Genomic DNA, 27714 nt, shown 5'->3' with positions numbered 1-27714 from the left:
CACTTTCTCACACCATACAAGAAAATAAATTCAATATGTATTAAAGACCTAAATGTGAGACCTGAAACCATAAAAATCCTAGAAGAAAATGCAGGCTGTAACTTCTCTCATGTCAGCCTTTGCAGCAGTTTTCTAGATATCTCTCTTGAGGCAAGGGAAACAGAAGCAAAAGTAAACTATTGGGACTTCATCAAAATAAGTTTTTGCACAGCAAAGGAAACAATCAACAAAACACAAAGATAACCTACTGAATGGGAGAAGGTATTTGCAAATGACATATCTGATAAAAGGTTAATATTCAAAATACACAAAGAACTTATACAACTTAACACCACAAAACGAAATAAGCCAATTAAAAATGGCCAGAGGATATGAACAGACATTTCTCCAAAGAAAACCTACAGATGGCCAACAAAAACATGAAAAGGTGCTCAACATCACTCATCATCAGGGAAATTCAAATGGAAACCACAACAAGATATCATGTCACACCTGTTAGGACGACTTTAAAACACAAGAAACAACCTGTTGGCGAGGTTGTAGGAATGCAAACTGGTGCAGCCACTCTGGAAAACAGTACGGAGGGTCCTCAAAAAGTTAAAATAGAATTACCACATGATCCAGTGATCACACTACTAGGTATTTACCCAAAGAAAAAGAAAACACTGATTTGAAAAGATACATGCACCCCTACGTTTACCGCAGCATTATTTACAATAGCAAAAACACGGAAGCAACCCAAGTGTCCATGGACAAATGAATGGATAAGGAAGGTGTGGTGTGTGTACAATGGAATATTATCCAGCCATAGAAAAGAATGAAATCTTGCTATTTGCATCAACATGGATGGATCTAGAGTATGATACCAAGTGAAATATATGCCAGCCAGAGAAAGACAAATACCATATGATTTCACTCTTTGTGGAATTTAAGAAACAAAACAAATGAACAAAGGGAAAAAAGAGGCAAACCAAGAAACAGACCCTGAACTGTAGAGAACACACCGATGGTTATCAGAGGGGAGGCAGGTGGGGGGGTGGGTGAGACAGGTGATGACCATCAGAGCACACTTAGCGTGATGAGCACTGAGTCACGTACAGAATTGCTGAACCGCTAGATTTTACACCTGAAACTCAGAGAACACTGTATGTTAACTATACTGGAATTAAAAACAAAACAAAACAATGAAGTGACCACCTCAAAAACCTTTCTCAAAGTCACTCACCCTGCCGGGAGTGATGAGATTCTCTATGCCAACCAAGTCGCGCTGCAGCTCTGTGAGTTTCTGGAGGTTTTCCAGCCGGGCGAGGCTGTGCTGGAGTGTGGAGGTCACCTCTGTGATGGCCTGGAGGGCATCTGTGGGGAGAGACCCCTCAGTATAGGTGCCCAGGCAGGTGGGCACAGATGGAATCCCCCCCACTCACTCCTTTGGGACAGGAAGTCGCATTTAAAAGGCAGGTTTAATTCAAGGAACGTTCTACTCCCAACTCCTCACAGGACTGCCACTCTTGGTTTTCAGCTGCCAGTGCAGCAAGTGGGGGCCCCCGCAGTTGACCCGAAACTTGGACTTATTCATCCCAAACGGTGGACTAGCTGACACTCAAGCTCAGTAAGAAGAGAACAGTCTTTGTGAAGAACTCATGTTCTGGGCGCAGCAGTATTCTTTTGGGAGAATTGCCGACTGTAGTTTCGAGGCTAAATAATTTGCATCTTTAAAACATTTGTACTTCTCTCCTCGAATGGAGGAACAGGTGCTGATCTTACAGTGCCAGTACAGATATGAAGGTTTCTAATCAGAAAGGGAACTCATGCAGACGGAACACAGGCATGGAGAGTGGTCTGCGCGGTCCTGACCAGGCCACACTGGGGTCAGCTGCTCGGCCGGAGCACAATGACCACATCAGAGAACCTGCTGTCTTCCGGCCAGGACCCCCACTGACACCCTGGCCACAGTGCCTGGTTGTCCCAAGAGGCGCAGCAGGAAACGTCTGCCCCTCGGCTCCGCCCCCGCAAGTTGGTTGCCCCCAGTGGGGTGACGACACCTGCCTCACGGCTTTAAGAGGAGAAAGATAAGAAAGCACATGCTATGGCGAGTTATTCCTCCATAAGGTGGACCACTGTAAGAGCCCCAGGGATGCTCCCACAGGGCTGACACCCAGGGTCAGCTCTGGGAACACTCCTGAGCTCCTGCCACACCTGGCCTTGCTGTCCTTCAGGGCCCCACTCAAGTCTGGACACGAGGTCAGGCAGAGACTCGCTTTGCTCTGCTTGTCCACCACGGGCTGCCTAGCCTGTGTCTGCCTCGGACAGCACCCCGCACCACTCAGCCACCACATGTGCGTGGAGCGTGGGGCCGGAGGTCTTGGTTGCCACATGGGCTCGCACTGCCCCAGCACTGGCACTGGAAGCTGCTGGAAGCTGGAGATGCACTCCCCACCTGATGCCAGACTGATGTCCCCAGGCCCACCTGCACCTGGGTCTCCACGGATCCAACGTCCTGTTGAAGGATCATCAACATGCTTGGCACCTGGCCTGCGCCAGGCACTGCCCCTGGGAAACACTGAACTAAGGATAAAACAATGATGCAAAGCCACCTCCTCAAAGCCCCAACCTAAAGGTACCCCCTTTTGCCCAGTAGGTTCAAACTCCAGCTTTCCCTGAAGCCTATGGGTAGGGGAGCAGGTGGGAAGGGGCCCCCATTGGTGGCTTTCCCAGGGCTTGGAGGCAGCCAGGCTCTGCAGCAAACCCATCTAGGCTGTTGAGTTATCAACCCTCTGTTGTGTTCACAGTTCACACAGCACGTTCAGAAATGCACCCTCGTTGGGGTCTTGCGTCAGCCTACAGGCTGGGTCCTACTAAGGAGGAACCCACCAGAGGCAAGCGGGCCCAGCCTTCTCCGCTCGCACTGGCGCCCCCCGCCCCCGCGCCTCCCCTCGGCCTGTAGCACCCACCCCGCCACCAGCGGGAGGTTTATAAATGCCCCACACTTCAGATATCCCTTAAAATGCCTGGAAGTATTTCTGACAATTTTATCCTTCCTCTTACTTAGCAAACAGAAAACACTTGCTTTTAAAATGATGAGAAAGGAAGATGTCATATGACCCATCAGAAAGCATCTTATTTCTCCCCTTTAGGGGAGACCAGCTAGAAGGAAAAGCTAAGTCATCTTTCATCTTTTAATGACAGTGGTAGACTTACTTGTAAAAACCTCTGGCACTAGATGTACACAACTAGAAATCCTCTGGAGGCTTAAAAGGTCAGGGTTTATTCCTTTGTCTCTTTAACACAAAAAATGACCAAGTCCATCTAGATCAGAAACTTCTAACAGGCCGTTGTGACCCAAATGGTTGTTTTAGAGCCAAGCTTTTGAGGACAGAAACGCCCACAGCGGCAGGTCACTCTGAGAGCTGCTCTCCACCCCCAGTGCACTGGGTGGCGGCGGGGGGGGGTAGGGGGTGCTGTGGAGGGCCCCTCGGAGTAGAAGGCCACTCCCTTCCAAGGTGACCAGAGTCCTTCCCTACACTGCAGATGTGCCGCCGAGAGGGGCCTTGCCCTGGTTAGAGCCAGAGGACAGGCACAGACCCGCTCCCTCCACCAGCGGGAGGGGAGGGGAGGGCCGAGGCCAGCCCTGACCACCGTGGTACTGGGCCCTTCTGGGGTGAGGCCTCGCACGCTGTGCTTCCCACGTAAGGAAGCCAAAGCCTTCAGGTCCTACCTGGTAGCCCTGGCGGGCCCCAGCGCCGAGGCGACGCTGGCTCCCAGCCCTTGGCCCCCCAGGCTCCTAACCACGCGGCCAGGGCAGCCCCGGGGGTGGGGGGCGGCAGGGGCCCAGCTCCCACACTCACCGCAGCAGTCGGCGTAGTCAGGGTGCGCAGGCGCGTAGTGCCCACACAGCCGGCTCAGGAGCAGGCGGTAGTGCACCAGCCGCTGGATGGGCTTCAGCAGGAAGGAGTTAAGGGGCAAGTAGCAGACCTTCTGGAGCTCAAACTCTTTGTACACTGTCTCTAGCTTCTTAAAGCGTTTGGTGGCCTTTTCCAGTTCTGTCAGGACTTCATCATGCCTTTGGAAGTAGCTGGTAAACTCCTGTGGAGGCACAAGGGGGGGGGACTTTAGGATGGGAGACGTGGGAGGGGGGGGGCCGGCTGGCAAGCCGCTGGACAGCCTTCCCAGCGTGGAGGTCACACACTGGCCGGAACCCCCAACGGGCCTGGACAGAAAAGAACGGCCCAGCAGGTGTGAGACGGGAGGGCGGGGCTCATCCACAGCCAGTGACCACCCCACGTGCTGGGTGCACACAGGCCTTTATCCCCACTTGACAGACGAAGGGCTGACGTTGAGAGGGCTGGAACCCGCCTCACAGGACCCAGTGAGCGGTGCTCGGTGGGGAGTAACCAAATCATGCTCTGGCTCTGCCCTCAGCCCTTGCAGAGGCTGCACGTCCCCCACCTACATGCAGAGCAGAGCGGGTGTTTGACCCAGTCATCGGAGAGGGAATCATCAGTCCCAGCATTTGTACAGCACGAATCCAAGAACACATGTGTATGGATTCTGATATTACACAGATATTAAACCCAACCAATCCCTCCTTACCTCCTGGAAGGTTTTAATATGAAATCAATTTGTTTTACTAATATTACTAAACATAACATCTGTGGTATGATGTCCTCAAAGAGGTTTGTGTGAATTTTTAAATTTGTGCAAGTGCTTTTGGAATAGATAGAAATGACTAATTTACCACCTGGCTAAGAAAACAAAAAAAAATCTCAGGTTAAGAAAGGGGGCCCTGAGCAGGGCTCTCTGAAGACACAACTGAGTGATCTTGTGGGGCCTTTGGGTTTCTAGGAATGGAATGGGGCCTATGAGTAAGTCAGAAGTCTGGCTGGATTGGGTAGAAGGTGCAACAGGCCTCGGCTGGGGGTGGCAGCCACTCTGCTGAGTGGCCATGAGGGCTTGGGAACCCAGAGAAGTGCGAGTGGGGTTGAGTCTCTGGGCAGGATGCCCCGCAGGGCTGCCCCAGGATGAACACACAGGTGGGGCAGGCCTGTCCCAGGTCTGTTTAGCCAGAGTAAGACCCCTGAACAGTGAAATCACAGCTGGCCCCATTGTTTTCAACACATGTGACAACTGGTCCTAATGAGAAGACATCTTGCTTCTGCCATGTCGCTGACAAACATTCTGTTTGTACTTTCCTTGGCACTTTACTTGAGGGAGCCCTATCACCTCTGAGGAAAAAAACCTGAATTATGAGCCAGCAGGTATATGGACAGAAACCCCAACGCCAGCCTAGACGGGCTCTGCACATCCCACTGCAGGCTGGTGAGCTCAGCAAGGGGGGCAACAAGTGCATACGGACTGGTAAGGCGGGGGCTGACGTCCCACTGTGGATCACAGATCAGCAGTCAGCCTGTAGCACCTACAACCTCTCATGCTGTCCTGAGGGGGAGGTTCAACTGAGGGGACTGTCCTGACAGTTTGCAGTCTTAAGGGAAAGGCAGTCCTGAGGAAAAAGCTGTCCTGATGGGAACAGACACCCGAGGGGAACGCTGAGCTGAAGGGAATGCTGTCCTTGGGGGAATGCTGTTGGGACGGGGATCCTGTCCTAAGGAGAAAACTGCTCTGAGGGGAACGCTGTCCTCAGGGGGAACTTGTCCTGAGGGGGACACTGTCCTGAGGAGAAAACTGCTCTAAGGGGAATGTTGACCTGGAGGGGACAGTGTCCTGTGGGGAATGCTGTCCTGTGGGGGACACTGACCTGGGGAGAAAACTGCTCTGAGGGGAATGCTATCCTCAAGGCAATGCTGTCTGGAGTGGGATGCTATCCTGAGGAAAAAACTGCTCTGAGGGGAATGCTGTCCTGAAGGGAATGAACTCCTGAGGGGAATGCTGTCCTGGGGAGAAAACTGCTCTGAGGGGAATGCTGTCCTGAAGGGAATGAACTCCTGAGCGGAATGCTGTCCTGGGGAGAAAACTGCTCTGAGGGGAATGTTGTCCTGAAGGGAATGAACTCCTGAGGGGAATGCTGTCCTGGGGAGAAAACTGCTCTGAGGGGAATGTTGTCCTGAAGGGAATGAACTCCTGAGGGGAATGCTGTCCTGAAGGGAATGAACTCCTGAGGGGAATGCTGTCCTGGGGAGAAAACTGCTCTGAGGGGAACGCTGTCCTGAAGGGAATGCTGTCCTGAGGGAAACAGTGTCCTGAGGAGAAAACTGTTTTGAGGGGAATGCTATCCTGGGGGCGATGCTGTCCTGAGGGGAAAGCCATCCTGGGGACAACACTGAAGTTGCACTGTCAGTTGCTAGGGGTGGAGTCATCATACCAACCCATGCTACCTTTAACTGATGCATGTTCCTGAGCAGGATGTCCCCAATTCGTTGATGACCACCTGTGGCACGGGTGCTGGAAGACCCTTCCCTGGAGCAGAAATGGACAAATATGGTCAAAATGTTGTTAAAGCTTGTGCGCGGTATGTCGATGGGTGCTTGTGTGACTGGCTGTACTAGTCATAGGCAGAATGGCAATGAGATGCTTGAGGTGGAAGGCCCACATTTGACAGAAATGATAATTTGACCATTCTCTAAAAGATGGTAATCAGCCAAAAAAAAGGGGGGGGATCATCTACTTTTAACTTACTTCTTTCATTTTCTCTTCTGGAATAGGATGAATAAAAGTGGCTGTTACAGGTTTACTCCTCCCACAAGTTTAAAAAATATACTTCAATGAAACAATGGTTCTTGTGAATTAGTTTCTGAAGCTGGGAAGTTCCTGAGAACAGGGATAGTGACAGGGTAGAGCTGCCCATGTGGGGGTCCAGCGTAGGGGCCGCCTGTGCGTGCAGGGTGTTACCAGAGCGTCAGCCTCTGCTCCACCTCACGCAGGAAGCCTCTGTGGAACTCATAGATGGGGTCTATGTTGGAGAAGAGCAGGGTCATCAGGTCTGCAGGCATGGCATCCTCCTTGACCACAGCACTGCGGAACCACTGCAGGAAGAGTCAGGGTGACCGAGGGACCTTGCCCCTGAAGGTCTGTAGCCATAGGACACCCAGCACTGACCCCAGAGTCCCCACTGGGACAGCTCACTCAGTGCTACAGCTATCCTCTTGGCTGACCACCCGTTTTCACAATAGAAGAAAACAATTCTGGGGGAAAAGCTTCAAATGGATACTTCTAGTTTTATAAAAAAATTGGATGAAATATTCTGATCTTAGATATGCTTTAAGGCAAATATATTTAACAGACCATAAACATGTACGTCTCATGACGGTCAAGAGCTCCTTCTCAGGAGAGATCCTCTAGCTCTGGTTTAGATTTACGAAGTATTAAAAAAGACAAAGTAATAAAGGACTTAGGTTTCATACCACAGTGAGAACTTCTAAATCCTTCAGGTATGTTCGTTCTGTAGCGAGAATCTCCTTCGCTATGAAATAGGCCTCATCTGCTGCCGTGCTCTGCAAGAAGCACAGACCGTATGAGCGTGTGTCCGTCACGTCCGTCACTAACGTTCACAACACTCACTTTCTTCTGCTCCAGTTCACATCATCATGCACTTTTCATCCGTAATTCCTGAAGGGATTTCCTTCTGAGTAAAAATATAAACCCAGTTGGATCTCCCTCACATGTTTTTCTCATTTTGTTATTCCCTTTTTTTAAAGATTGTATTCATTTTGAGAGAGAGAGAGAGAGCACACAGGCACAAGAGGCGGGGGAGGATGTGGTGAGGAAGAGGGAGAGGGAGAAGCAGACTCCCTGCTGAGCAGGGAGCCCGACATGGGGCTCAATCCCAGGACTCTGAGATCTTGACCTGAGCTGAAGGCAGACGCTTAACCATCTGAGCCACCCAGGTGTCCCTATGTTATTCTTTCTGAGGAAAAAATTCACTTTTCAAACATCAACATCTATTATTGAAGCTTATTACTGGTTTTGTGATGAAATTATTGTTCTGATATCACCGCCAGGGGTGCAGCTGGTTAACACACAGATACATGCATATGTATACGTGCATATATGTGACTATAGACGATTAAGTCTAACATCCAAAGGTCATTAAAACTGCCAAACGCTGTACATTCTAACTGTACCCTATGTTAGAGCACTAGGCTGGCTAACACACTTTGATTGTGGGGCCAGAGATGGCCCAGCCCTAGGAATTTTTAACTCTCCGTCGGGGCCTCTGCCTGATGTTCAGATGCCGGCTGCCAAGTCAAGAAGAGAAAGGGCTGCACTGGGCCTCCCGGAACGTGGGCCCTACCACACCCAGCTCTTGGCATTCCAGCAGTAGAAAGGCCTCATGCTGCACCGGGGCAGGACTGTGTCTTGGCCCCGCAGGGCCCTTCCACCTCCTGAGCACCTCAGGGAGTGCCTCTGTCAAGGTCCCGCTCAAAGGCCCCTCCTCTGACCTTTTGCACCTGGCCTGTTCTATCCCTGGCATGCTCCGCTGTAGCTCCCCCACCAGGCCGAGGACCTTAGGGCTGCCTGTCCCTGAGGCCACAATGCAAACATCCACAGAGCACGTGCCAGCCCCAAATAGGCACCTGGGACATGCCCAGGAATAGAGGTCCCTGCCCTGCAGCTGACAGTTATGGAAGTAAAAGCAGAGGGGCTACCCAGGCGTGGGGTAGCCACAGCGTCTAGCAGAGGAGACAGGGCGGCCCGGTAGTGGGAGACAGGCTGCAGGTCAAGGATGAGGGGAGGAGCAAGAGATAAGTGAGCTGGTTACTGGTGGGAAAGGCAGGGAGGTCCTCTGGGGTGGACCAGAGCACATCCATGTGCGCTGGGTCCCCAGGATGAGGCTGGCTGCAGCACTGAGAGCAGCACGAGGGGCTGGGGTTCAGCAGAAGGCCTCTGCGCCATCCTGGCTCCACAGCTGGGGAGGGAACAGCAGGACCCCAAACACAGTGTCAAGGTCAAGTTTTGGTGTGGGTGGAGGTCCGAAGGCAAGGGTGGACTGTTTTGGGGCCCAAACCAAGGGAAAAAGCTGCTGTCCCCAAGGTAATAGGTTTGGGGAGGAAGGTCAGGGGTCAGGTTTGCATCAGTCTGGGATGGACTTTCGATGCCAGCTAGAAGCTGACAGGGGAGGCTGGGCTGGAGGCTGGTATTTGGGGGGCCGCCTCTTCCCTGTGCCCCCTGCCCCCAGGTGAAGTTTACCAGAGGTTGCAGTGTTCTCGCAGTGATGACACAGGCGTGCTCCTGGAGACCACAGCTATGGCCATGTCCCGTCCATCCCACCAAGGAATATTCCACGTGACCCACTCTTCCCAAATAATCAACAGCCGCTCTGTCCTCGCAGCCAAGGCCTGCTCTGTGGTCTCATGAAGCTGGGGTCCCGACAGCATCTTGGAGTGTCCACTCCCGATCCTTGGAGCGCCAGTCCTCTCCCCACAGAGCAGCAACCTTCATGCTCTCCAGTTCTTTCTATTTAGGCGTTTACTATGAAAACATGACTCTTTCAAATCCTAATTCAGTCAAATCTCTTTAAAATGTCACATCTCTACTGGAGCTTGATGTTCCCAGCAAGCACTCTGGGGTCAGAGCCGGCCCCAAGAGGCCCACATTCATGGTCTGGAGGCTCTGGGCCCCCATGCAGCCAAGTGTCCCTGATTTGTGCATCAAGGCACACTGCTGGCCTGGGGCTCTGGGCGGGGCATCCATGCCAGCCAGCCGGCTTCCTAACTGCAGTCCCCTCTGCATGGGGTCCCAAGCAGCGCCTCAGCCCTGAGTGTATCCTGCAGAAACAGGGTCACCCTGAGGTTCTAGACCCACTCCTCTCCTGTGGGGGGTGAGGTGCCCAGAGAGAAACACTCAAACACAGCCATGGCAGTGTCACTGATGAGCTCACAATCACGTCCCAGGGGCCACAAGGTGGTCAGGAGCGCTCATGGACGGCCTGTGTATCCAGGGCTGGTCTGCTGGTTTCCAGTGCAGAGAAAACCTCTTAGAGAACCTCCCAGGAGAGCAGAAACCCAACTGCTGTCCCCTGGGAGCCACATGGCCGGCCAGCTGGGCGGCAGGTCAGCGGTGCTGGGTCGGCACCAGCCAAGGAGCAGAGTCTACTTTCCCCGCGGAAGGCAGCCCGAGAACCCTAAGCAGGCGGCATCTCCGCCTTCAGACCTTCCGAATACCATTGGTCCTCATTGATTTCTATTGGAAATCTGGTGAGGAGGGACGCCAGGAAACAAATGGGCACAGGTGCTCCCGACTAGGGGTCGGCACACAGCCGAGTAACCAGACGCAGGCTCAGAAGGCCCACAGTGCTGAGCTCCCCGAGCTGCAGGGAGTCCTTGTGCACCCGCGGCCCAGCTTGCAGCCAGCACGGAGCGCAGCCAGCTCACCGGCCTTGAAGCCCGTGGTCTCAGTGCTGGCTTGTGGGCTGCGTGGGGCAGTGCTGGGGCAAAGGCCGCCCCGGCCGTCTGGGAGCCCACCTGCACCCTCCGCTGCCTTTGCTGTGCAGCCAGCCCCAGGCAGGCAGGCAGGCGGCACGAGGAGCTGGAAATCATGAAGCAGTGCTGTCGGCGAGAGGAGGCGGCAGGGGGAGCTAAAAGGGGGGGGGGGGGGGGGCGGCGGGTGGCGAGCCTGGGATCCCTGTGCGCTGGGCCCAGCCACGGCTTGGTGAGGTGCCTGTGGTGCAGCCCCCAGGCTCCTTCTCTGAGGCCTGGTCTGGATGTAAATGCCACGGCCATCCACCATGACCCTGGTTGGTGACCCTCTGGTGTTTCAAGTCATTACCCTACAGAACCACCTAAAGGACTATTTCTCGTAGTAAAGTACAAGTTAAAATTTAGTTTTTTATACAGCTTTCTAACCATTTTGTTTTTGCACTAAAGTAACAGTGAACTAAATAGATGGTCATTAGGTTTCCAAAGTAAATAAATAAAAACAGCCTCAACCCAATTGTCTTGCTGCCAAATATAGCGTCCGAGGGACCACCTCTGCCAGCCAGCTCAATGAGGTTGGAGGCCTGAGGGGTGAGGGCTGCAGGCCCTTCACATGGAGCCGGGGCCCTGGGACCCCGTCCTCGCTGGGCCACCTCACAGGAGAGCACGCCTTCTGGCTCAGGGTCTGCTCTCTCCGAAGTGGGGCCCAGGAAGGAGTGTGTGCTCAGAGGGCTCACCAGTCCCCCCACGGTTGACCCCACTTCTCAGGGAAGCTCACGTGTCCCCCACACAGTGGCCCTTGGCTTGACTCACTCTTTGGCCACTTCAGGATGAAACCCACGGCATGACAGGGCGTTCTCTGTCATGAGAAGCCTGTGAGGTGGGGTCCCACCTACTGTTGCCATCTTGCTCCTCAGGGACCCCCCCATCGCTTCCGTGCAGGGGGACAGATGCCCCCTGGGTTGCCCCAGTCCACAGCCCAGTATTTCAACCACTCTTTCCCAAACCTCCAAATGCCTGGCCCCTTTGTCCTTTCTTGTGTGCCCTCTCCCCGAGCTGCCTTCCCCGGGCTGCCTTATCTGTGTCGCCACCACTCAGGCAGGAGGCACGGGCCGGGAGAATGGGGACGACCACACGATGGGTGCCACTGCCTCTGCCAACATCTCTTCCTCGAGCTCGGGCCCTCCTACCTGCCAGCCTCCCAGTGTGTGCCCTCACTCCTATCCCTGACAGCAAAGAGAAACCTGTGGGCATCGCCTCAACTTCCTACCACGATCACACACACCTCACACATCCTCCTGCCCTGCTACAACGCTCCCCAGTATGGACCCCCCCACCCAGCCCGCACCCTCTTTCAGAACCCACTCACCCATGAGCCCAACAAGATGGGGTCCCTGGTCACCCTCCCTTAGCACCCAAGCCTTCTCCTCCCAAAAACCTGATTGTTCAAGAAGATTGTCCCTTCCCAACAAGGGAGGGAGGCAGGAGGCTGAAGGCTCCCCCAAGGCCCGGCCATTCCCCCCCGACATCCCCACTTGAACCCATAGGTGCCAGGAACTGCCATTAAATGAATAAGGAAGGGAGCTGAGAAGTCCCAGGTGAGGTGCGGCTCTCAGGACAGATTTCACTGGTGGAGCCAGCACACCCCGTGCAGAGCCTGCCCTGCCCGCTCAGGTATCCCTGCAAACCAGGCCCACCAGCAGCAAACCCGCCTGCTGGGGCAGTGCCCACCTTGTGCTTCAGCTCCTCCTCGCCGTCCATCCTGGCTCCGCCAGCGTCGCTAAGGGCAGGGCTCAGGAGGGGGCACAAGCCCTGCCCAGCTGGGCCCAGAGTCACCTGAGACGCAGGGCTCAGGCTCAGTGGGCTCTTCCGGGTGGAGGGAGAAAGCTGAGGACTCTCCATGGAAAGGCCTGGAATTGAACGGGGCGGGGGATGGAGCAAGAAATGAGAAAGGGCCGCCACGCTGGCCAGACACGAATTCTTACCGCGCTTCAGCCAACATTAGCCTGATGCTACGACCAGGCGTCTTCTGGGAGGTGTGTAAACAAAACCTCCATCACATGAAATTCTCGATGTGACATACAGTAAGATGAAAACAGGTTGGCGGCTGGCCAATCCAATTTCAGAGACCAACCACAGGCGGTTTGGATACCCAAGGCTCAGTGTGTCTAGGGGTTTTCCTTTGCTCTACACAAGACGCAACCGTGATAAAAATAAGCAGCACAAAGCGTGCAAAGCAGAAGGTGTGATCAGACAGGGGCACTTTCCCTGCACATTCAGTGAAAGGCAGATTGTGGAAGCTAGACCTGAGGGGTCAAAGCAGGGCTAACATACCTGAAAAACAGAAGTGTGACTTAAGGACACACACGTCACTCATTAAAAAAAAAAACAAAAAACGGGATCATGTAAAGTTACCATACTGTTATTGACTTTGAATTTTTAATGAATAAGGATTTTGTATTGGTTTTCTAGAATTATACCACAAAACCAATACTGTTTTTCTTCTTAAAGTTTGCTTTTGACTAGGCAGGAAGTCCAAATTTTGGCCTAGTTCTAAGGCGGCTGCTGATGAGGCGTACTCCGTTACATGCTTTGTACTAAAGGAATTATCAAGAGTTAAGTCTATGCTTTTCTATGGGAAATCAGTAATTGTTCAATGCCAAGTTTTAAAGATATCTTTATAGCAGAGTTTTATCCAAGAAATTAACTGGCTTAGAAGCTACCTATAATAGAAATTTACCTTAGGTTTACAAACGCAGAGCCGTTCTAACACTGCAACTACCACGGTTTCTGACCACGACTGAGCGAGCGTGCACAGTGCTGGCACAGAAGTACCTGGACCGGGACCCCTGGCACCTCCCCTCCACCCACCACTGGCTTCAGAGCCCGATCATCTTACACCCTTAGTCAGACTTCAAACACAGTCGCCTATAGTGACGGTTTGGAAAACCCACACTTGGCTTATTTGGCCTAAAGCATGTACGCATGCAGGCAGGTTAGTGCGGCGGAGTTCCCTGGAGGACACCGCTGTGCCGAGCACCGGCTCACGGGGCGGGCATGGGCACCGGCGCCAGCGACCCCGCAGCGCGGCCAGTGGGCTGCAGGGAGGGTCCTTGTTTTCACATTGACAAATCTGGAGCTCTGGAAGGCTGCAGTGTGCGGTCAGGGGTCCCACCCAGGGGCTTCTGGAGGTGCGCTCGCAGTGCTATGACAGAGCTTCCCTGTGGGATTTCTCACCACTGCGCAGGGTGAAAGTACGAGCAGACACCGACAGTGAAAACCTGGACGTTAAGGGTATGAAATTATTAACAACCAGCTTATTACAATTTGCTTTTATTATACATTTATGCTACCTTAAATCTATGCTACCTTTTATTATACATTTATGCAACCTTAAAATCACAGGGAATTCCTTTGTCTCCCCTGCCCCACATGGAGTGCAGGAGCCCAGGGCTCTGCTGGTCCCTGCAGAGTGGAGGACTCCCTACATGGGGAAGGGGTGGGTTTCCAAAGATGAGCTACTTACAACTCATACTCCAAACCCTTTTTGTCCTGAATAGGCCCAGAATTGTGCAGTGAGATATTTTTACACATGGAGAATTCAGAAAAAAGTCCAGAAGCTACTAACAACAGATCTTATTTTTCAATTGTACCATTCAAAGCATGCAACCCGATGTTTACACTTACTGGTTATGAAAATAAGCTAAGTTCACTGTTCCCCAGTGCCCCACATAATGCCTCCCTTGAAGACGGGCAGTCCTGCAAGTTAATAATGGACAGTTTCCCAAAAATTGGCTGCCAACTTGACTTTATGTTAAAGTGCAGAAGGTGGAGCTCGAGGAGGTGGTCCCCACTGAAGCGTTGGGAACGGGTTCCACAGGCCATGGGGCCGGCAAACAGGCCATGGCTGGTGCGGGCTCATCAGGCCATCGAATTAGAGAATGCAGCTTCCAATAAATGGCCCCTTGGTGATGAACTTGTGAAAGGAGCTAACCCTTCAGGATAGACTGCTCATTTGGAATAAACTATTGTGCTTCTAGGGAGGTTCAAAGTTCACAGGTTCAAAGGTTCATATCATCTTTGATATGATCACTGCAGACACGTCACAAAAATCATCAACTCATAATTTAGTGAACAGATTAAAAAGTACCACAAACTGCCATTAAACATTTGTTTTTATTAAATCTGTCAGCTACAGCAAAACATAAATCATATCTACTTCATATTATGTAAACACAGATCCTACCAGACAAAGTAAATCTGTGGGGAGATGTGATTTCAAGCAAGTGCATAAGCATGTAGCCCGTCTACACTCGAGGCTGTTCAGTGTGTGCACCCACGGCTCCATGCCCTATCCTGTGTGGGTCAGCCTTAATACCACATGCGTGAAGTCTGCATGGAGAACCCAGGTGTGGGCCGTGGCTCTGCAGCTGTGCGCTCCTGGGGAGGCAGAAGTCAGTGGTGCTTGAGGACGGCTGCTATGCACCGCATGTGGCGGTGGGTGTGCAAGGGCACTGATGTCAGAAGCTCCCTGCCGCAGAAAACCCTGTCAACACGGACAATGCACACCAGAATGCAGGTCTTAGGATTTTTAAAATGCTAAACATCGTTTTAGATACCACAGAATACATTTAGCCTTAACTGCCATGGAAAGAATCTTAAATATTTGTAAGAACAGACTCCTGTGTCCGAGGTCCTCTACCAAAAAATTGCAAGAATATTTTTCTGAATTACGAGAGTCCCTACCATCGAATCCACTTAGACACAAAGGTGGTGCTCTACGTCCCGCTGCGGTATCAAGAATGACCGATTCCTTTACCTGTGGTTGAGGAATTTTTGGAAATTCTTCAATTTCCAACATCAAATTATTTGAAATTGATAGACACAAATGGTAGTTCTGTTCTACTGAACTCCACATTCCTGCTGGAGGGGGTCCACACCTTCCAACCCGTGGTTCAAGACAGGCTCTGCACCCAAAGGGGCAAGTTAGAAGGTTTGATCACCTTCAAGGACACACATTTAAAACATTCCAAACTGTCAACAGTAAGCAATTCTGACAGGTGATTTTATTTTCAAAAGTTTCTAAGTATTTGTCTTATAATTTTTGAAATGTCATTTTAAAAAGCACAGTATTATCCTTCTGTGTTCACCTTCACTTTATTCACCTAACTAGGTGGTGAAAGATCAGTATCACAGAGCAAAATTTAAGCTTATTTTCATTTCATACCATTAAATTCTTTTTCAAAACTCTGTAATAAATAATCTTGAAAATTTTGCCTGAGGTGGAAGAAGAATCAGCTTTGGTTTGGAAAATTCAAGGTCAAGTCTGAAGGTTAACATGATAGTCTGAACACAATAGTCTGAAGTAAGATCTAGAAACTCCTCTTTGGCTAGAACAATGGGTCGTTAATTCTGTAAGAGGAAAAAGCTAAACTGTACCAAGAACCCAGGTAAATGTGAACTTAACAACTTAGCAGAAAACCACGTCTGGCTCCACTTTTGGACTAGGATGTCACGAGTCACTTTTACCCAAAATCTGGCTCAAAAATAAAAGTGGGAGGAAGAAAAATGGCTGGTACGCAGGGCTACTAGTTCCTCTGTTACTGCAGGTCTCCTCTGCCTCATCTCTGCCACTTGCCAAATGGCAGAGCAGGGTCTGACCTGTGCCGTGCCCTCTCCAGGGCGCTGGGGGGCTCACCCACGGCCACACCCACAAGGCTGTGAGCAGGTGCCTGGCACACAGGGGCCTCGGGGTGTGGGGGTGGCTGTGGTGACCCGAAGTTCAGAGGGTGACATCAACACACACGGTGCCCCCAGGAAGCATTTTCAGTCTCTCCTTGTTAAGGAATAAATAAGACTCTTTCCTTATTAAGGAAAGTATGTGTTCTAGCCTACAACACAGTCACACCTTGGGCCGTCTGTCCAGATCAGCGCCTGCAGGTGTGGAGTCCCTTGCACACCTGCACGTGGGTTCTAATAGAGGACACATCTTGTTTACAGGGCTTCAGAACTGGCGGAGCAACGGGGGGAAGGGGAAGGGGGCAAGGTACCCCAAACAAACCATCCCAAGAAACTGAAGAATCTGCAGGTGATGCTTGTCAGGAAAGAAACGTAATCTGGGTTAAAAGAATTAAAAAGTAAGAGTCATCCAGTTTTTACCCTTGTAATCAGTCAACCCAGAGATGGGATGGAAAAAAGAAATGCTTTTGAGCAGTTTCTTGAAATCTGGGTTTGTTAATGAAATATCTCCTTGGGGAATCACTCATTACTACTTCACCCCGAGTGGGGGCACCGGGCAGGGAGCAGGGACTGCGTGTTGTGGGAGGGAATGGACCATGCCCGTGATGCACTGCCCAAGTGGGGAAGAGATCACTGTGCAGGGTTCTGGGGAGTTTGTGCTGACAGCACCCTGCTCTGGGGTGTGACAGGGCACACACTGAGCTCCAGGAGGAGCACACTGCCAGGTGCCTCCCACCCTGGCTGCCCTGCGTGCTGGGCACCGTGAATCCCTGGGGGAGACCAACACCCGCTCCCAGGTGCCTGTGCTGCTCAGAGCGGCCAGAGAGGCCTGGTACCTGCCCCCTCAGGGCTGGCAGCAGCCACTGACCAGGAGGTAGGGGCAGTATCCACCACGCTCCAAGGGCTGAGTGGGGCTGGAGAAGTGTGGAGGCAGCAAACGCTTGTGTTGGCCAAGTGGGAAACTCAAGTTCAGAACTGGGGTAAAGACCTGGTCAGAATGTGAGCAGCTGCTATGCTTTGCGTCGGAGATTTGATAGGGTAGATTCTAGCTGACAGGGGTAAGGAAGGCAACAATGTTCTCACCTTCAGAATTAAGAAGCCAACAGCAAGTGTTTTATGTTCACTACGAGCTTAAGGACCACATGTTTATCCCCAACACTGCAAACAGCACCATCTTGGGCCACCACCTCAGAGGCACGGTGCGGGGCCAGAGCAGTAGAACACGGCCCCCCCAGGACGCTGGCCGCACCTGTCGGGCCTGAGCGGACAGCCCTGAGAGAGCGCTAACACTGAAAACGCACGGCACCTTCCCCTGCTGGCCTTCCACAGGGACGTCACTGTCCACACCTGAGGCAAGATGGTCTGTACAACGTCACGGTGCCTATTTGTTGCTCAGAAGCCTATGAAGTGAAAGGCGTCAGTGAAGAGGTTGTAAAAACAATACGTAGCTGTTTCAGGGATTCATTTAATATGTGAGACAATCTTTAATATATGTAAATTGAAACTACAAACAAGAAGAGGGAAAGGAAGCTAAAAAGTCCATTAAAAGTTCATAGTAAACATTTCCTTATTTTATTGAATAAACAATTAAATTCTGAATTAGTACATATCTGAGAATTTATATGGCAATTTCAGTGAAAACAAATTTTCTAAGTACCACAGACCAGGCGACATCACTGTTTTCTGTAGAGAATGAATAAATTAAGTGCGTAAGGAAGCGCTAGTTCCTTTTCTCCACAGTTCCTAGGGGCAGGTAGAGCCCCGGGACACCTTGGGCACAGCCACGGCATGGAGAGGGGCCAACGTGGCCACCTGCACCCCAGCTGTGACAAGCTCCGTAACTTCAGGACAAAGGCCAAAGCAAAACCCCGGCAGAGTGACCCTATGGTCCTGAAAACCCATCTAAAATTCTCAACTGTAAGCACCTGAAACAATGTTCACATTTTCGTGTGATGTAATTGTTCTAGAAATGGATTTCTTTGTGATGTTCCACGAACCAGGAGGGAGTAAGCGTACCTTGAAGACCACAGGCACTGGCATCGAATGTCACAGACACACGGCACAGGGGGACATGGCTCCCATGCTGTGTGGGTACCACGTGATCACGGCCACAGCGTGAGGGGTGTTCACGGCGACTCCTGCAAGGCTGCCCGTGGTGGAGCTTGTACCGAAAACCAAACGTGGCGTGATTCAAAAAGGACTTTGTGAACAACAAAGAGGGGAATGACTTAGCCAAGAGATCTATAGGTTTCCCCCTCAACTGTTTGATGTCTTACTTTTATTGTCCATCCATCTACCATTACTACTGTTTTAAAAATTGGTGTTAATTGTCACAGGGATGAAAAGGAAAGCAGGGGGAATACAGTCAATGGGACTGTGAGGAGGTTGTATGGGGGCAGGTGGCAGCCATACTCACAGGGAGCACGGCTCATGACCAGACTTGTCCAATCACTGTTGTGCACCCGACACCGCAGTACTGTTGTGTGTCGATCACACGATTACACCGTGCTACACAGAAAGAGAAGTCCTCACTTAACTTCGTACTTAGAGAATCCCTCTGGAGTACAGAAGACGTACACGTCTATACCTGTGATGTAAGAAGTTATGCAGTACACACCATTACCTGTTTGAGTGCGATCAATCTTATGAAGCTGAAACTTTACTGTTAATTAGACTTCAGATACTCATATATTGGCTTACATAAAATACCTGGACTTTGGAAACTTAAGTACAAAAATAGACTTGATAACTAATACAAACAACTGGTCTGCCTAGAGCAGGTGTACTCTGCGAGGCGGACGCACCGGGGGCAGTGGGCACTGTCTGTGGCAGGGCTGCTGTCAGCCTGTGGCCCCAAGGCTCCTGGCCGCGACAGGGCTGGCAGGTGCCCCTCCTGTCGGAGGTGAGGCCTGAGTCTGGCCAAGGAGAGCAGCACGTTCCAGGAGAAAACTGTCAGCCCTCTCAGGCACTTTTCAACTACACATTCTCAGCAAACTGGCTCCTGATTCTACGTATCTCACTCGGATCTGAATATTCATTCTATAACCCAGGTGTACGGAACTGGAACCACGCTCCCAAGATGGCAGCACTGCATAACAAGAGGGCTTCCGAATAAAAGGCAATTGTGGTCAATAGCCGTAAGCAAACAAAAGAAAGACCCAATGCTGCTTCAGGAAGTGATGACCCTTGATCTGAACTGCTCCAGATATTTTAGTATTTATGGTAAACCATCACTTACTAAGACAAGACAGAATGTCACGCCTAAACTGCCTGCTGTTTGCAGTGGGGAGTGTCCTTCAGGCTGACCTTCCCTGGGCTCTAAAGAATTCCCTCCTGGTGGGGGGTTACAATTCACCCAGACGCAAAAGGGGAGGGAGGCACGAGCAGTGGGCGCCTCCAAGGAGAGCCCTGATTGGTTTCTAAGGAACTGGCTTCCCTAGAAAGGGAAACCTGCAAACTTAAACATATTAACACTTTGGAAAAGAAAAGCTTGTACAAACATCTCCAGACAAATCTGAATGTAACACCTGCCCCGGTGGTGCCCACAGATTGTCTGGGGTGCTGGGCTTGTGTCAGAGCTGTGCTGCCCCACGCTGCCCCATGTGGAGGCCCTGGCCACGTGGGGGCTGTGGGGCGATGGCAAGTGTGGGGGAGGGTGTGTGCTCTGAGGTGCACGCAGCTCTGGGTCCTGCCTCCAGGGAAGCAGGGGAGGGGCAGACAGGCATGGCACAGACAGGGACGTGAGTGGGGACCAGGCACCTGGCTTCTCCCACAGGTCACTGGCACAAAGTGGGGGTCTGCTCAACAAGACGAGATGGGAAGAGGGGTCGTGGCCACATGCAGTGAGCAGACTGTGTTTGGAGCCCAATTTGAACAAACTGGGTATTAACAGGCACTTCAGGCCGTGGGGCCAATTCAAGTATATCCTGGTGTCAGAGGACAGCAAGGGCGCTACCGATCCTGTCTCCGTGGCGCCGTGTGGGGAGGTGCCCTCGAGCTCCAGGGCTGCACGCAGTCCTGAGGGAGGCTACCAGCACCGGGCCCGTGCGGAAGTGCTGCAGCACCAAACGCAGAGAAGGGAAAGGACGGAGGCCGTGAGCAGGTCCAACTCCGGCAACGCGGACTGGGGGGTGGCAGGGGTGCGTCTACTCCCCGTTCAGCTTTTGCATATTTTGCAAACTTTCTAAATAAAAGGCTAAAAAATCAACTCCAGAAAATGAAGTTTCATTGCGGAAACAACATCCCTTTTCAGGAAACCCTGGCAGAAGCTGGCGGAGAGAAGCATTTCCTCGACTCTCCAGGACAAGAGAGTGGCGAGGCGCCTGCCGCCGTCCGCAGCCTGGCTGTGCTGGGGAGCAGGGCTGGCCCTAACCCAGCCCCGGGGGGCCTGCTGCCCAGACACTTAAAACAGGACAGCGCAGGCCGGCTGAGGGCAGCACCCCAGGCACATTCATTAGAAGACAGGGAGCCATCCTGACGACTAAGGTCTAGGAAAAGCATTTCACACGTAACAGATAGTAAGTCCTCACCACACAGATCCAAGGTCTGCTGTTTGAGGGACACCAAGGGGAAAACAAAGTGTCTGGAACATTCCACCTGGTGGTTCCCAACTGTCCCACCTACTGCCCTTTCACGCAGGTCGCAACATCTCTTCACAGACACTAGTCAGCCAACACGATGCCGTGCCACAACACCTCCACGCTGCATGGAGGGCAGGCCCCAGGGATAAGGGGTGGGCATGTGCCAAGCGCTAGTCTCCCAGACCACAGTAATGAGACTGCGCCATAGGTTGAAGGCAGATACAAACACAGAAAATCTATACATTCAACAAAAGGCCTCTGCTGGTGTTCAATCAATACTGATGACAAAAGAAAGACTGCTCCCCCCGCAAGAGACAGCGGGCTACTCGGTGTGTGCTCATGTGCCCCCAAGGCAGAGAATTTGAGGTCCTGCACAGGAACGGGGGGGGGGGGCCTGCAGTTACCAAGGGACACTGAAGAAACCTGGCCTTTAACAGGGCATTGCTCTACTAGCTGAGACCATAAGGAATAAGCTACAGAAACCCAAAAAACAAAACCCAATCTGTGGACTGATTTGACAAAGTCAACAGTGTCCGTCTGGGTTTCCCCTCTGATGTCCACAGATGGACACAATCGGTGCTGTGGGCAGCCGCCCAGACTTCACAGTGGCGTGGGTCACAGCACCGGCAGTGTGCCCGCCTGCTGGGCACGGCCACCTCAGCCTGTCTGCTCATGTGACCTTTCCCACGGCCTCAGAAATAGACTCCATCCACGATGGGGCGTGTTAAAAACATCTGGGGACTGTCTACCACACACCACCTGACCCGACGGAAACGACATTCCCATAGGAAATGACATTCCCATACCAAGAATGAACATCTAAGCCCTTGACCTGTGCAGAGCTCCTGGGGTGCTAATTTTTAGTGAACAACCCAATCGCTGGGTCTGAAGGAGTCAGCTCCCGTGAGAGCTTGCACGCCAACCCTCAGGCAGATTTGTGTGTCCGGTTCCGCTTTTTTTCTGCAACCAAGTATCTTATATTCCTATTAAGCTAGATAGAAGAAAACAGTTCAAACTTACATTGCATTTAAACGAAAGCTTTTCTAAGCCCACTAACTAAACACAGCACTGCTTCTGGATGAAGCCTCAGGCACAGAGAGCGCCCCGGGCAGTGCCAGGGACCCCCGCCATGTGCAGAGGCAGAGCCCAGCAGGCGGCAAGCTGCAGCCTCCACGGCCTTTCCCAGGATCTGGGCTCTGCAGGGCTTACTCGAGCTTTCGTGCGGTGGCTGGACAAATCAAACAAAACCTCCATCCTAATGAGGCATGAGCAGCTTCATCTTATAAAGCAGCTGTCGGCATAAAACACATATTCCATTAAAGGCCAATGTGAATGAGAACTGTGTAACATTCAATACGTACAGCACCAGTTTTTAGTTGAATCAAAGCATATGCCAGAAAAATAAAGCTGTAAAGACTAACTGATCAGTCCCTAGCCGGAAATAGTTATCTACCTTAAGCCTTTTAACATCATTCTAAGGAAAAGTTCATCCTTTGAGACAAAACAGAATGATCAATCAGAGGATTAGGAAAAAGAGGACTCTCCAGCCATGAACACAGAATCCCTTCCTGGTCTACAAGCTAACAACCTGAGCTCTCACTGCACTTGAGTGTGTGACTGGGTTGTCCTGAAAGGGAGCCCAGGACTGGTCAAGATGGGTTTTTATCTATCCGCTCTCCTGGAGTCAAATCCTTTATGCTCTGCAAATCGAAAATGACTCTCTCCCCACTTGTCTGTGCAAAAGGGCTGCTGAAGAAAAGGCTCACGTCTAGGGGGGCCCCCGCCTCAGCACCCCAGGAATCTGTGTCTGTGCTGCTGGAATCCTCGGCTGTGGTGGGTGGGTAGCTGAGCTGCTCTAACTGGTCGATGATGTCCGAGAGCTGGAAGGCTGAGCTGGCCTCGGAGCGGACCGAGCAGGCTGGGAAGTTGGCCATGGAGCTGGCCTCGGACTGACTGGCCGAGCTAGGGGTCCGCACGGACGAGCCGCCGTGAAGGGGCAAGTGGCTCAGAGAGCTGTTCTCGGACTGGTTGTTCCTCAGCGAGCTGGTCTCCGAGGGGCTCAGCAGGCTTTGCATCAGGCTGGCTTGTGCTTTCACCTCAAACAGCTCGGAGGTGTCTGAGGGGTGCACATCGCCGCCAAAGCCACCCTCTCCCTCCAATTCAAAACCGTGCTCTACATGCACATGCATGGCCTCAGTGCGGTACCTGTCTGGGCTGGATGGGGCGGAGCCTGGGTGGGCACAGGAAGGGGCTTGCGGGCCTAATGCACAGTAAGGGAAGGAAAAGGCCTCTGAGCCTCCAGCAAAGAAGGAGATGTCTGCCGGGTCATCGTCTATGAACTCCTCAGACACCTGCAGCCGGGTGTTTGTCAATGTGAAAACAGGCCCCCCCGCACTATCCTGCCGGCCATGCGGATGCTCCCCCTTGGGGGGGACTGGGCCCATGATTAAGCCACTGCCACCCCCACGGTCGCTCTTACCAGCGGCTCTGCGCTCCCTGCCAGCGCCCCCTGCATCTGGGTCTACAGTGGTGCCGTGACCCTGCCCCACGGGGCGGCTGGGGCTACAACCCCTGACAACACGACAAAACCCAACACCTTGACAAGGCTGCGGTGCAGGAGGCCCCGGGGACTGGGCCCGTCGGGTGTCGCCGTCGGCTGCCACTCCGCTGCTCCTCTCTGCAGCTGGCCTCCTGGCGTCGGGAGCCTGGGGCTCGGTGAGCGAGTTACTGCTGTCTTTGAAGTCGGGCGGGCCTCGAGGGGCCAGAGGGGAGGTAGGAACTGAACAGAAGGAGACATTTGTTGAAGATGGGGACGCAGAAGTCCTCATGCCCTCGGTGAATGAGATGCTCTAGGGATCACGAGTGAAGAAGAAAAAGGAACACATAAAATTACAAATTACCATTAGAAAGTTGCAGAGCCAACTGGACCCAACCTAGTATGGCCACGCATTTCTATCTCAGCCTCTGCTAAAAAGGGCAATCGACCAGACTTTCCCCATTAGAACTGAAAATTTGTAAATACAGACAGGATTCCAAAAGGACCCAGGATTATCTGTTTAAAATCCCTTATAATTTCATTTTTTCTATGTTATTAAATATCTACAATGAAGAAAACTTCCATCATGAAAACCTAGCCACATGCACTCATGTCTCCTGGGTGTCCCGTGTCACCCTGAAGTTGCACGAGGACGTGTTGGGGACTCATTTCCGGGGGGCTGTGAGCCAACACCACGGAGCTCACAAGACCCTAAAGCGAAGCACCACAGGCGACACATACATCCAGATTCTGCTGCACTTGGCACTCACTGCTCAGCACGTCACTGCCAGGGAGCAGTGAAGTGCGTTGGTACGTTCACATGGGCAATGAAGACCAGTGGCACAGGGGCCGGAGGCATTTAGGCAGGGCTGGCGCAGCCCCCGCTACAAGTGAAAAGAGGCTCACAGGCGGGGGGGGGGGGGGGGCGGGGGAGCCTGGCCCTCACTTGTAGCCCCACACACAGGGACATGGAGTGAGTCCTCACAAGACACAGTCATGCCTCTTGGAAGCTCCAAATGACATGTACTCTTGCAACATTATCAAGAGGGTGTTTAGACCAAAATATCACCCAACGGTCCTGAGTAACGTGTGCGTGCAGCATATGGGCAAATGGTGAGGTAGAAGTGGTGACCGACCAGAAACAAAACAGCAGCTCTCAAGCAACAGGTTAATGTCCTCAGATGCTCATCACATCGCCTTTTCCTCATCATTCAACCATATTCAACATTCTCTTGTGGTTTTATAAAAGACAGCATCAGGGGCGCCTGGGTGGCTCAGTCACTGGGCATCTCCCCAGTGCAGGACTTAAACTCACGACCTCCAGGTCAAGAGGTGCCCGGCTCTCCCGACTGAGCCAACCAGGTGCCCCCATGCATACTCCTTTAGACTATTCAAAATGTTGAACTTTGTTAAAAAAAAAAAAAAAACACACAAAAATAAATTCTTTTAAATTTCAATTGATTTAGCAAAAAATTTCTAAATAGGAAACATACCTAGAAGAGCTAAAGAATGTTTTTATTTAAAAGACCTGCGCGCCTGGGTGGCTCAGTTGGTTAAGCGGCTGCCTTCGGCTCAGGTCATGATCCTGGAGTCCCCGGATCGAGTCCCGCATTGGGCTCCCTGCTCAGCGGGGAGTCTGCTTCTCCCTCTGACCCTCCCCCCTCTCATGTGCTCTCTCTCATTCTCTCTCTCTCAAATAAATAAATAAAATCTTAAAAAAAATAAATAAAAAAATAAAAAGACCTAATTTAAGAGGGCGCCTGGGTGGCTCAGTTGGTTAAGCGTCTGCCTTCGGCTCAGGTCACAATCCCAAGGTCCTGGGATGGAGCCCTGCATCGGGCTCCCTGCTCGGCGGGGAGCCTGCTTCTCCCTCTCCCTGTGCCTGCCTCTCTGCCTACTTGTGCTCTCTATCTCTCTGCCAAATAAATAAATAAATAAATAAATAAATCTTTAAAAAAAATAAATAAAAGACCTAATTTAAAAAGTTTGGGACACATGAGTTTTGATAAGTGAGGTGCAAGTGTAGCTTCTGGAAATACTGTAACGATATGAATGATCAACTGTCAACAAAAACTAACATTGTACAGAAATAAAAAATCATCAATATGAAACTACATAGCCGCCTGAGGGGGCAGTTATGATATCATATGGTGAGAGTGAGATTCTCCGTGAAGGTGAGCTTGCGTGTGGAAGCTGATATGCAAACCTGAAAACAGGAAGCTTCTAGTGGGGCAGATGGAAGCAGAGGACCACCCATGCCTGCCACGCCAGCTCTTTCTGCTGCCTTCACATTCTGGACGCTGGGGCCAAGTGTTTTTCTGTGAAGTATTTGCGTGCGCCCGCGTGTGTGCCCTTGCTTTCATGGTTGTAATCATGCCAACACAGATATAAATTTGTTTCCATATAAATATGTTTTTACCCTTAACATATTAGCAAAAAATCTCACTCTATGGGTATAGCTTAATGAAGTAAACTATTCCCTAAGCTGGCATTTTACATTGTTTCAAACTTTTATAAAGGTAATATTCATTCAGTTGTTTTTCTGGAAACAAAAAGCAGTGTGATCCCACTGCAGAAAACTAAAAGTACAAAGAGAAAATAAAATCGCCTGGAGCCCTGCCACTCAGAGAGGAGTGACACTGAGGTTTATGCCTCTAGCTTGTCCTCTCTGGGCATCTGTTTGTCACTTCAGCTCAGAATGAGACCTTATTACACAGGCTGCTTTGCAACCTGCTAGTTTCACTTGCTAACCCATTCTCGAGTGTCCCTAGCCACAAACTGTTCTCCTAAAATGAGACCGTTAGTGGTTCTCGAGCACTCCTCATCAAATGGGCACACCCAGTACTGTGCTAGTGAGTCGCCCAGCATAGCTGCTGGTGTTCTGGATTTCGAGTGTTACAAAAACACCATAACGGACGTCTCAATGCACGAAGCTTTCTCTTTACTTAGGACTCCTCTTCTGCAAACAGCCCCAGGATTGGAATCTCCACAAAAACAGCAGGACTGACTCTAAGACTCCTGTTACAGCAATGCCAGAGTTCCTCCAAAGGAGTACAGGTGATTAATATTATGTGTGTTTCAACCAGAAGGACTAACCTGCCTTGGCAAGTCTGCAGTCAGAGCACGAATAGACATCCGAGTCTTGCTGTGTCTTCTGCAAACAGAGAACAAGGTGTGAGCCACCACGCCCACCACTCCTGGTACCTGTGCCGAGGGCAGCCGTGCCCTGGGAAAGAATGGGGCTCAAGTCTGATAACATGCCACAGGTGTCTAGCTAGAAACAGGCAGGTGACAGAAAGCAAGAACAAAAAATAGATGTTGTAGAAGAAGAAGAAAAATTCCACACACACACACACAAAAACGAGATGAATTTTCATATTCAAAAGTTACCATGCTACATGAAAACCTTCTATGTGAGATGAACTACACAGAGTAGAGCCCCAACAGTAGGACCTGAGGCTGTGCACATCACCTGCATCAAGATGTTCACCCATTTATCTTTAAAAGATAATTTGACTCAAGTGTCAAAATACACGTTTATGTATGTATGTCTGTTTAAATAAAGGTTAAAATATGGGAAATACTGATTTTAAAAGCGCAGACTTCACAGCATGAAGACCATGGTGCTTACCTTTCGTACGGAACTCTCTTCACCCCACTGTCTCTGACATAATCCACCAGCTGTTTCTGAGTTCTTCCACTGTGAATAAAGGTTCAGGTTTTAAAGAAAAGAGCCAGCAGCAATTCACAGCATTAATCTTCCAAAGAGTCAAAGTAACACTTGCCAATCCCCTAAGTTCACACGTACGTTTTAAAGCTATGCTTCGTAGGAAGCATACCTGATTTTCTACAGTTTCTATCAAAGCTATTTTTCCCATTGTTTTACTTGATATGCTTTTGCCAGCTTGCCTAGCTGCATGCTGCATGTAATTCTCTGACACATCTGACAGCACTTGTTTCTTGACAGTCTCAGTCCTATGAAGCTGCCAGAGCCCGCCAGGTGCATGGTGCTGCCCCACCTGTATCTGAAGGACGAGCCCCTGCTGAAGAAGACGGCTTTAGCTTTGGCCTTAGGTTGATCAAAGAGTCTAAAGAAGGTGTGATACTCCACACAGATCTTCCAGAAGTTCTTGCATTCATCTCTACTGCCCAACAAGAACTCCAGCGTATCCTGGTAAGGTCCCTAGAAACAAAACAAGAAGGTTCAAAAGTAACTAATTCAAGAAGAACATTTAGGAAGCACTCAGATAACACGCTATTTATTCCAATGTTAAAAATCAGGAAAATATTTTTTTCTGAAACTTATCTATAAAGACTTCTGGTGCCACTTACATTTAAGAGAAGAAAAGCGGTATACACATATACACTGTAGAAATTATCAGAAGAATGCAGTCACCCACGATTACACAACTGCTAACGTTTACAAGTGTACCCTTGTGACACATCCCACAAGGCAAACCAGGGCATCTTCCCTGTCAGGCAACTATTTATA

At 51.1% G+C, this 27714-nt stretch overlaps 1 protein-coding gene across 10 annotated transcripts in view; it reads right to left on the bottom strand.

Annotated features, from left to right (window-relative positions):
* Positions 1-27714, bottom strand: part of FARP2 (FERM, ARH/RhoGEF and pleckstrin domain protein 2) — a 108969-nt gene that overhangs the window by 11470 nt on the left and 69785 nt on the right. For 5 of the 10 annotated variants that reach the window (XM_027588242.2, XM_027588248.2, XM_027588246.2 and 2 more), the window contains exons 10-19: positions 27242-27405; positions 26854-26922; positions 26319-26376; positions 23283-23535; positions 12099-12277; positions 7356-7445; positions 6844-6977; positions 6321-6411; positions 3846-4083; positions 1226-1356 (exon numbers count right to left, since the gene is read on the bottom strand). In XM_027588242.2, the coding sequence (XP_027444043.1) occupies positions 1226-1356; positions 3846-4083; positions 6321-6411; positions 6844-6977; positions 7356-7445; positions 12099-12277; positions 23283-23535; positions 26319-26376; positions 26854-26922; positions 27242-27405 (1407 nt within the window). The remainder of the gene's footprint in view (positions 1-1225; positions 1357-3845; positions 4084-6320; positions 6412-6843; positions 6978-7355; positions 7446-12098; positions 12278-23282; positions 23536-26318; positions 26377-26853; positions 26923-27241; positions 27406-27714) is intronic. The other 5 variants (XR_003518963.2, XR_003518962.2, XM_027588249.2 and 2 more) reach the window with 2 other exon arrangements.

Source organism: Zalophus californianus, chromosome 3, assembly GCF_009762305.2.
Source record: "Zalophus californianus isolate mZalCal1 chromosome 3, mZalCal1.pri.v2, whole genome shotgun sequence".
Taxonomy (NCBI): domain Eukaryota; kingdom Metazoa; phylum Chordata; class Mammalia; order Carnivora; family Otariidae; genus Zalophus; species Zalophus californianus.
Note: the sequence above shows the minus strand (reverse complement) of the source record. Positions and strands in the feature narration are given on the sequence as shown.